At 53.8% G+C, this 10,116-nt stretch overlaps 3 protein-coding genes across 3 annotated transcripts; 2 read left to right on the top strand and 1 right to left on the bottom strand.

Moving 5' to 3' along the window:
* Window positions 1-89: 89 nt before the first annotated feature.
* GUITHDRAFT_145758 (hypothetical protein) lies at window positions 90-1,247 on the top strand (the record flags this gene model as incomplete). Its single annotated transcript, XM_005823418.1, has 1 exon — window positions 90-1,247. One exon carries the CDS (start codon window positions 90-92, stop codon window positions 1,245-1,247), a length of 1,158 nt encoding a protein of 385 aa, XP_005823475.1.
* Window positions 1,248-4,309: 3,062 nt separating this feature from the next.
* On the bottom strand, window positions 4,310-5,314 carry GUITHDRAFT_78884 (hypothetical protein; the record flags this gene model as incomplete). Its single annotated transcript, XM_005823417.1, has 2 exons — window positions 4,310-4,429; window positions 4,550-5,314. The coding sequence occupies 2 exons, from the start codon at window positions 5,312-5,314 to the stop codon at window positions 4,310-4,312; spliced, it is 885 nt and encodes a 294-aa protein (XP_005823474.1).
* Window positions 5,315-9,164: 3,850 nt separating this feature from the next.
* On the top strand, window positions 9,165-9,767 carry GUITHDRAFT_155238 (hypothetical protein; the record flags this gene model as incomplete). Its single annotated transcript, XM_005823416.1, has 5 exons — window positions 9,165-9,326; window positions 9,377-9,424; window positions 9,480-9,518; window positions 9,566-9,605; window positions 9,657-9,767. Coding segments are annotated over exons 1-5 (280 nt in total), but the record flags the coding sequence as incomplete, so codon positions are not given.
* Window positions 9,768-10,116: the final 349 nt, after the last annotated feature.

Genomic DNA, 10,116 nt, shown 5'->3' with positions numbered 1-10,116 from the left:
CTCCTCCTCCTCCCTCCCTCCCTCCCTCCCTCCCTCTCTCGCTCTCTCGCTCCCTCGCTTCCTCGTTCCCTCCTTCGGGGAGATTGAGAATGGCGACACGGGAGGAGCATGGTTACGATACCCACAAACTTTTCTTGGCGGGCTTTTATGGTGGTAGGGAGAGCCACAAACTTTTCTTGGCGGGCTTTTCAAGGGAGTGGAAGGGGAGCCACAAACTTTTTCTTGGCGCCAAAAAGTATACCGCAATGCATGTAATATTGAACATGTTCTTGCTACATCACAACGCCCACAGCGCCTTCTCTCTTTGCAAGCTGAAGGTTGTGTGCAAGGAGCTCAATCAATGCATAGAGGAATGCAACGTCTGGAGCAGGTGCAGGTTCACCCGGAGGGAGTACGGTGGCAAAACGTGCCGCTCTTGCAACCGCAAGCCCCTTGCCTCCAATGCCTTCGGGCTCTGCGGCAAGTGTATCGAGGGCAGGACAATATCCGCCACAGAATGCAAGAGGCAATGGAACCTGAACGATAATGACCTGTCCAATCTCACCGTTTCTTGGTTGTACATAAGGCGCTACAGAAAGTCATGCAGGTTCTTCTATCTGCCCGAGGTGACAGAGTTCGTTCTCATCAAGCATGGTGGGACTACCAGGCTGCAAGAGTTCTTAACGAAGAAGGAGCAACGGATACTTAGATTGCGAGATACCAAGAGGAACAAGGCGGAAGCTGTCAGGCAAAGGACAGAGGACCTGGTCCAGAGATTGTCACAGGAGGGGCTGTTAATGCAGCACAGCACAGAGGCCTGTGATATGTACATCAACAACAAGATGGATGACATCGAGGCTGCTGTCGGAATGGTCAGGGCAGCCAAGGAGAAAGAGGACAGGGAGAGGTCGGCAAGACAAGACAGGAAGGAGATGCTCGTGCAGAGATTGGCAGAGAGGGGCCTAGCACTGAGGGATGACTCCGCCGTGTGCTCAGACTACATCAGTGGCAAGAGAAATGACATTGATGAGGTTGTGACAACAATGATGCAGATGAACTACTTCTTCACCAGAACGAAGTACAAGAGAATCATGAACAGGCTGATCACAGAATTCAAGCAGGAGATACGCGATACGCATGGGTACATGCCCTATGACGAGTACCATGAGCTTATGGAGGAGGAGATACCAAGGCTGTCGGAGAGAGCCAAGAGGATGGCAGTAAAAGGGAGGACGGATGTGCCCGAGTATTGCAGCAGATTTTGCTAGAACAAAGCATCCATTCGCAACACTCTAGAAGACCCTTCCAAGGCTGTCCCGTATGCTCTAATACCGTTGTGCTGAGATCATAAACATGGTACTCGATGAAATCTATTTTCTCATCACCCACAGAGAGCGTGTGGCTCTTTATGCATCCCTTGTCGGTCTCTTGTATGCCGAATTGCCGAAGCACGTCATCTAGTTTGAACACGTATGCCTCGAACGCATAAGAGAGCTCTCCAATCTCCCCGAGATAGTACATCCTGTATGCTCATCAGCTCCAGGGCAATGTTTCATTTGTACAACCATCCACCAAAAAATGATGTAAGAGCAGGCTAACAGCAACACAGTGTCTCAGAACATCCCAGCCACAATCGGATTCAACAGGTGCGACATCAAGGATAAGTGCCTAGCAACCCTGCTGCCAAGGATTGGATGCAGGGGCAACAACTGTTCACACAACGAGTGCTTCTTCAAGCTTGTGGATGTGTGCCGAGAGCTCTCGCTTAATCCTGAAGAGACAAGCGAGCACCTGAACGATAGGCACTGCAAGGTGTTCGGAGAGGACGTGTACCTGAACCATCATGGCCTGATGAAGGTGCTGTTCAGGACAGCATCAAGAGCTTATCTCGCAGCATGCCCCACTACCACCTTGATGATGGGTCCGTGGAGGAGAGGAGGAGGACAGGAGTATTGGCATAGATGAGCAGGATGAACAAGGGATAAGGTGCGAGGTAAGGTTTGATGAGGAATCTGAGGGCCATCCGGGCAGGATGGTGCTCAGGGAGGTGATCCATCCGGAATACTGCAGCTTCGCGAGGGAGCAAGTAAGGGATGACACACACGGGCTTGGCACAATAACGGATGGCCCAAGCACCGAATATGTTCTATCGGATGATGGGCTGTCATCATTGCAAGAGGATAGCAGGCAGGTATCGGGTCAGTGAATGAGCAGGTTTCTGCAGCAGATTTGCCCTTCACTCTCGTAAAAATGATTGGTCCAGGGACTCCACGATGCCAGGCAAGATGACCAACGAGCAGCTGGCACACGAGCTCCTCCTAGACCCCACGTTCAGGCTTGATGAGGAGGGCGCTGGAGGGACCACGTACCTCTCAAGGCAGGCATGGCACATGCCCATCCGGCCACACTCGGACCTCGGGAGTCACGCACAGCACATCTGGCACATGAAGTTCTCATCGTTGAACTTCCTTATGTCTTCCCGGCATATCTCAAGGTACCCCTCAAGTATCATGTCCTCCACAGGGGCCAATATCGTTGAGCCAAGGCGCGCCGAGCTCAAGGATATGGAGAGATGGAAAGCGCCCTGTACAACCTTGCCAGGATAAGCCTACAAAACCTGGACTCAAAAACCCTTGAAGACAGGTAGGTATATGACTACTACGAGTCCATCTACACAAGGTACATAAGGATCGCCAGGCTGCGGGGTGAGATAAGGGGCAGCAGGGTGTCCTCCATGAAGGTCTAGGACCTGTACATGGCAGAGGAGCTAGCCGATTCCATGAGGCATGTCGTTGGGAGGTTCTGCCTCCTGCGCCACGAGACACAGGAGGCATGCGCGATCATGGAGGCCACCACGACCACCAACCAGTTCAGGCTAACACCCATCACATGCGACCTGCCGAAGAAGATAGAGGCAGAGGCTCTCCTCCTCCTCCTCCTCCTCCTCCAGCCCTGTTCCTCCCCTCCCCACTTCCTCCTCTTCATCGTCTCCTCTCTCCTCGCTCACTCTCTTTCCTCACCGCGATTGCAGTGCCGGCCAGGCGAGTATTGCCCTTACAAAGTTACCCACAACCCAGACCCCTGAGGGATGTGCGATGTGCAAACATCCGCCTCCTCCTTTGAGTTAATCTCTTCACTTTAACGGGTTGAGCTAGCAAACCTATCTGTTACCTATAGACACACTATGTACAGGACGACTCTCGTGGCTCTCACTTTCTCTGCATCTTGTTCGGCATCATGTTCATCTGAGAGTACGCTCTCTTCTGACCAGCTGCAAGCTCCTTCAGTCCTCAAGACAAATCCCTCACCTCCATCCTCCTTCCCTCCCTCCCCCTCGCCCGCAAGTCTTCGTCCTTGTCTTCTCGTTTCCTCCTCCCTCCCTGTCCTCTCCCGTCTCCCCGCCTCTCCCGTCTCCCCGCCTCTCCCGTCTCTCCGCCTCTCCCGTCTCTCAGGTCTGTTAGCGAGGTGGTCATAACTTACTTCCTCCAATTCCACCTTCTCCTCCCTCCACCACCTCCTCCCTCCTCGTCCTAGTGCTCCTCGTCGCTTCTCCTCCATCATGCTCCTCCTCCCTCCTCGTCCTAGTGCTCCTCGTCGCTTCTCCTCCATCATGCTCAGTCCCACTCTCACTGTGCTTCCCCTCCTTGCTCCTTCCCCCTGTTCGCCCCGTTGTCGTACCTGTCCGTTCATGCCGATTGCAGTTAGAGAGCGGGGACCGTAGGCTGCGATCTCCGTGGCTGGCGAGCCAGGTTCCCTGTATGACAAGTTGAGAAATCTACAGGACGGACGATATGAAGGACACAGAGAAATAGGAAAGAGCAGGAGAAGGGAAGAGCGATTGCCATCAGAGGACAAAACGTCTGGGAGGAGACAGATGGAGATGTTTGAAGGTGGGCACAAGATTGTGCGAGGATGCATGAAAGTTATGCATGTGGGGGAGGGGGAGGGGAGGCAGAGGCTGTGAGGTAGAAAGCAGACGCACCCTTGGAATACATTGTCGAAGGGGAACTGGGAGGAGGTAAAGTAGGAGTGGCACATGGCGTCTTGTGCGCTGATCCTCCTGTGGCAACATGTTTCAGTTTCTGTTGTTATGTTGTTGAGGACATCTCCTCCAGCACCTCTTCGGATCATAATCGAAAAACCGCTTCACAAGATCCAACGCGTGAGGATTCTGTCCAGAGACTGATGAGATTCGGTATTGTATGCTGTCTTTTGTCGTTACCTGTCTCAATGCTGGGACGCTGTTTTCAATGCTCGAATTCTTCTCCGCCTGTGTGCGAAGGCAGAGTGTGAGAAAATACAGCTGACATCTTGCTTCGAATCAGAAAAATCACAAGAGACAACGTACAGGAATGTTGAGAGCAGCTATCTTGTTCCATTCCGGCAATTCCGTAATCTGTTGCCAATCCTGTGCTGTGGGTTTCCCAATGACGCGGAATATCTTACGGATCTGTTAACACGCAAACATCAATCTTCTCTTACACCAGCCACCTTCAGCACAATTATCTCCCTCCCTCCCTCCGTCCCTCCCCGCTACCACTCCCGCCTTCCAGCCGTCATTCTGCTTTACCTGGTCCTCCTGCAGAGCTTTCGGCTGCTTGTCCTCCTTCCCTTGGAACACAGGCGTGTTTGTCATCAGTTCGCAGAAGATGCACCCCAGAGCCCACATGTCAATCGCTTTCGAGTAATGCTTCGCCCCCATCAGCAGCTCAGGAGCCCGGTACCAAACTGTCACTACTACACCATCGAGGTGCAGGGCCCTGAGGGGCTGCTGGATCAGTCTCGCCATGCCGAAGTCCGCGATCTTCACTCGTCCATACTCCTGTCCCTTGCCCATGATGAGGATGTTGGAGGGCTTCAGGTCGCGGTGGATAATCCAGTTGTGGTGGATGTAGCTGATCCCATTCAGAATCTGCCACATGATCGACTTCACCATCCTCTCCCCCGGCGGCTTCATCCCTTTGTCTCTGTGATTCTTCAGGATCTCACAGAGTTCGAACTCGGCCCAATCGAACACCAGGTACAGTCCCTTGGTGGCTGCAGACCCCTCAGGGCAAAGAACCACGTCCCTCAGCGTCACGATGTTCTGGTGGCGGGAAAGCTCCTTCAGCAGGGCGATCTCCCTCACCGCATCCTTGTTGAAGCCTTCTCCCTCTCTTGAGTTCTTAGGCTTCTTGATAGCAAGGAAGGTCATCTTGCTCAGCTCTGCTGCGTTGTGCTTGAATCGCTCGTATTTCTCCTTGTCCTCTGCCTTGACCGCCTTGTACACTACCCCAAAGGTTCCCTCATTCACCTTCCCCAGGACGTGGAAAGAATCCTCTATCGAACGCCTCATCATCGCCTTCTCTGCTCGAAAGCTTGGATCGGCCATCTTTGAGAGGGCGGCGAAAGGAAATGGGAACACCTGACAGGCGTGCTAGACGTTGCCTGACGGAAGAGGAGGGAGAGGAGGCGATCGAACAGGTTGGCAGGGTAAATCAGAACAAGTGAGAGAGGAAGATCGGAGTGGAAGAGGTCGTGTTTGTGGGAAGCAGAGTGTGTGGATAAAGGGAGGAGTTTATAGGAGAGGTGTGCTTTTGGGGCAGAGAAAGAGGGGGAAAGTTTCAAGAAAATGCAGAGTACAAACAAGACAACGAAGATTATGATCTGGACGAAAGAGAGACGGAGAAGAACCAGAGGAATGGGAGGAGAGGAGGAGGAGGAGGAGGAGGAAGGGGGGGAGACCGGAAGTTTTTAAAAGGAAGCGGGGCAGGATGGGGGAAGGGATGGGCGGGAAGGTATTGATATTGACAGGAATCTCATAGGTAGGGTGGGTACTTCAATGTCTAAATACCCCTCTGTTAATCTCTGAAAAGGTTCTAATGTCGGGGTGGGTTATGTAACCCACCCTAGGAAATGGCACCTAGGGTCCATAACGGGTGCAACAACGGTCAGCAATGTGATCGTTTTCATCGGGGTAGTTACACTGTAACGGTATTGCGAAGGGACAATGGTCGAGTTATGGGATGGCAGGGGCAGGGGCAGGAGCAGGGCCAGGGCCAGGGCCAGGGGCAGGAGCAGGAGCAGGAGCAGGAGCAGGAGCAGGGGCAGGGGCAGGGGCAGGGGCAGGGGCAGGAGCAGGAGAAGGAGCAGGCAGAGGGGGAGGAAGAAGAAGACAGAAGGATCGCAGGATGGTGAAATAAACCTAGACAAAGATAGGAGGCGCGTAATCAAATAGAGGGGATACGAGGGAAGGGGATGGCAGAGATACCTGGGTTTCATGCCATATGCTCCTGTGAACTCCCTCGGAAGGTTGGCAGTTCCGGCTTGCTGATTCATCCCCCTCAGGAGCCGGATGATGCAGAGGGCTCAGTTAAGCCTCCTTGGCTTTCTGGTGGTGAGTCCACCACCCCTCCAGCTGCGGTCTGAATCCCGTTCTCAGGTGGCGTGCGCTGCCATCGCTCTAGTCTCATGGCAGCTCTCCGATGCTCCAGTGAGCCTGTTGGGCGAGGTTCCCCTTCCTGCTGAGAGTCGGCGCCATGCTGACGTCGGTTGTTGTAGAAATCCAGCAAGGGACCGGCAGACCAGAAGCAGCAGGTGAGGTTGTTGGTGCAGTGGAAGCGTCGGCTCACCAGGCACTTTCACAGCTCATCCACAAGCTCGATTCCCTTCTCAAGTCCAAGGCGAAATCCAAGGCTCTTGAGGCCGAGGCCGTCAAGCCTCCTGCCGATCAGAAGAAGGAGCGCCCCGACAGTGTGCAGGTCCTGCTATCCTCTCGAGAAGGAGAAGTCTAGTGACGAAGCGATGCAGAAAAACAAGGTGAAGAAGACTCGAGAGGACTGGCAACGAGCTCGTCCAGACTGGAAGCCTTATGATCCCTCCTTGACCTTGTCTCAGAACCAGGTGCTCTCTCCCTCTCTCTCTTGTGGTGTGCGCAGACGGGCTGCTGACGTCATGTAGCAACTTGTTGAGAAGCAGCATGATGACAAGGAGCAAGGGTCCAACATCAAGTCTCTGATCAAGAAAGTTGCACTCGGGGTAAGATGCACGATGATTGTGATCTTTTCCTGACGATTTTCAAGGAATCTCCTTCCAAGGTGAAGAAGGATCCATCGGTTGTCCGGTACGAGGGCAACATGCGATCATACAACCCGCACGATGCCTGCAAGGACTGGGCAGTGCACCCTATCGATTGCATTCGCAAGGCCTATCACAATCACCTCAAGGTACCAGCGTGTTCTTCCTTCCCTTGCCTGACTGCGGTCTTCAGGGAACCAAGTTTCAGAGACTTCGACGTCGTTACGACGGTCATGTCACCGAGGACAGCCTCGATCGCGAGAGGAACCTGATCGCCAAGAAGGTTGCGGTCGGGAGCTGCTGCTGTGCCCAGCTCATTGCTTGATCGCAGGTCAGTGAAGGATACATCGATGGGGCCCTCAAGGTGCCCAAGCACGGGGCGGTCCGTCGATGGCTTCGGCTGGTCAAGAAGAAAGCTGCGCAGGCTAAGATGGATGCTCTGAAGCGAGCTGTAAGGAGGAGATGGGTATGTGGAGAGACTGATTTGCTGCAAGGCTGAAGCTCGGCTGGAGAAGAAGGAAGAGGACGCGATCATCAAGCATGTGTCCAAGTTCTGGGGAAGCGGAATTGTCACGAAAGGGCATGATGCTGGAAGGTAGGAGTAAGCAGGGACGATAGAAGCTTAAGAGCATCATTCCAGGCGCTATTACATCAACTATGCGGATGGGACGATGACTTTGGATCCTCCAGCTATCGTGAAACGTGTCTTGGGAGAGGTTTGTATCGACTTCCAGGGTGATTTCTACCAGTTACTTGTACCTGTTGCAGATGCGACTAGAGAACAAGGAGAAGAAGCAGCAAGAGGTCGAAGATCTCCGTATGCGTATTGTGCCACTCATGCTATACTGGCAGCTCGAGGAGGAAGCAGCCATGTACAAGAAGGGTTTCCGGGATGCGCAGAAGCAGCTGGACCCTCAAGCTTTCAAACATCCCTCAGAATCACAAGGTTCTCCGGACGTCCACTCGCAGGAGCAAGCCGAAGCCCTTCATGTACCTGAACCGATCTCGATGCTTGCTCTGACGGCTACGGGCTTCAAGGTCATCAACAGGTTCCTTCAGAAGTCCGGAAGGAGCCCAACGACCCATCACCTATTCACGAGCGATGACCTCGCCAAGGTTGGGAGAGGCCACAGTCTTGTCCTTTCGACTGAGAGCTATGAAAACAGGAACGTGCCAAAGTAGCCCACGAGTTGGGATACAAGTCGTTGATGCACGGAGGAGCGAAGATGGCTGGGCAAGCGATGTCGCAGAAGCTGACTGAGGAAGACGGAGTCCCGTTGCCCCTCTCCGGTGCGAACTTGAAGGAGTTGCCGCATCGCCTCCTGACTTCAAAGCAGGAGGAAACTCTCTGGTTGTCGTGGATGCGAGGGGTAAGCCGCTTACTGCCGAGCCAACCGCGGAAGACTACCCAATGATGAATCACGAATCTCCAGCAGGCTCACAGGACGAGTGAGTTCGAGATCAAGAACTCGTTTCCTCGCTGCTCACTTGCTTTCAGGTCGAACACCATTGCCCAAGGGGGCGACGCGAATCCTGTACTTATCCCATCTTCCCGATGTGTCACAGGGCTTATGTGCTACCTTGCAGGAGAACGTGGTTCTTGCGAAGGCAGTGAAGGAGGTGGCGCAGGAAGCGGCTGACCGAACGAACGCACTTCAGGTACACGATGAGCGGACCCGCCGCTCCTGTGGTTGATGTTCGTGATGTTGAACTGTCTGCCTGCAGAGCGAAGTAGAAGCGCAGCAAGCGATCATCAAGGAGCTGGAAAGTCAGGTGTCCGGCATGTCCAACGAGGGAACCAAGGTCTCTACAGCCCACAAGCCTCAGGCGAGTGCTGGCGTGCCGGAGGTCTTCGAATCTCCTGCTAGCTTCGCGAACGAGAGGAGAAAGGTATGGCCTGGGAAGCTGGAAGACGTTTGTAACTTCTCTCACTCGTTCAGGTGCGGGACGAGGTCAAGGAGAGGGAAGTGGATCGCGTTTCAGCTGATCTTGCCAAAGTGCAAGCAGAGGCGAAGGCATCGCTGGGGAGTGAGGGAGCGCAGAAGATCATGCAGGCTATCAAGTCTGCCATGAATAGCGAGGTGCAGCAGGTGGAAAAGAAGGAAGACAAACAGGATCCGAAGATGATAGCCAAGCCTTCCCTGGGCTCCTGGGAGATGGCGAAGTTCGCCAACAACGTGGAGGCAGGGGGAGGATCGCTGGGAACCAACGTTGCATGGATGTACGACTCGTTGGCGAAGAAGGGACCGTATGCGCAGGTTGCTAACGAGGACACGTGGGAAGACGACTCGGTCAGCTGCCCGTCCCTTGCGTCTGAGCCTTCTGACGCCTCGTTGACTAGGACATGGCCGAGTATAAGACGAACGCACAGCAGCTCCTCCAGTCGAAGGTTCAACCAGCTCCTGCTGCTAGCGAGCAGACTCACCTGATCTCTCTCCCTGCAGTTCGCCATACCGAGGAAGGCTCAAGAGCACATGGACAATGTGATGCTTGCCCTGGAGCAATGAGTCCCCGAGTGAGAGTTTGGCAGGTTGCTTCGAGAGAGCTTCGAAGGATCAACAAGTCCGCAGGTACTTTCCATGATGACTAAGAGGGGACTGGAAGGCTGAGTTGAGCTCCAGGGCAAGGAGCTCAACTGATCTAATTCAAGTGTACCACTCCCTTTACTTCCCTTTGTAATCTCTCCACACATCTTAACGCTACCACAGTAAGAAATTCTCCTCGAAATGACGAACCTGTGATTGAAGCAACACGCCCGTCCTTGCACATGTACACCACCCCCTCTCCTCAAGTCTCCATCCATCTGTTCGTCCGTCCATCTCCCCCTTCCTTCCCTCCCTCCCTACATCCCTGCCCGATGCCTTGGGGACGCGCCTTCTTGAGAGAAACTTTTTCATCTCCTCCCCCTTGCCCTCGGTTGAAATCTGATCGAACGCGGAGCATCCCAGGATCGAGATGCACCACAGGCCTCAATGTCATGTCTCGAGTCTGTACCTGCTGTACAGAATCTTCATATCTTACTGGTGATATTGGACGAGAACCTGATACCACGCCTGGATTCTATTCTGATTGAATATACTG

Source organism: Guillardia theta, assembly GCF_000315625.1.
Source record: "Guillardia theta CCMP2712 unplaced genomic scaffold GUITHscaffold_109, whole genome shotgun sequence".
NCBI lineage: Eukaryota > Cryptophyceae > Pyrenomonadales > Geminigeraceae > Guillardia > Guillardia theta.
This window is presented reverse-complemented; position numbering and strand designations above follow the sequence as displayed.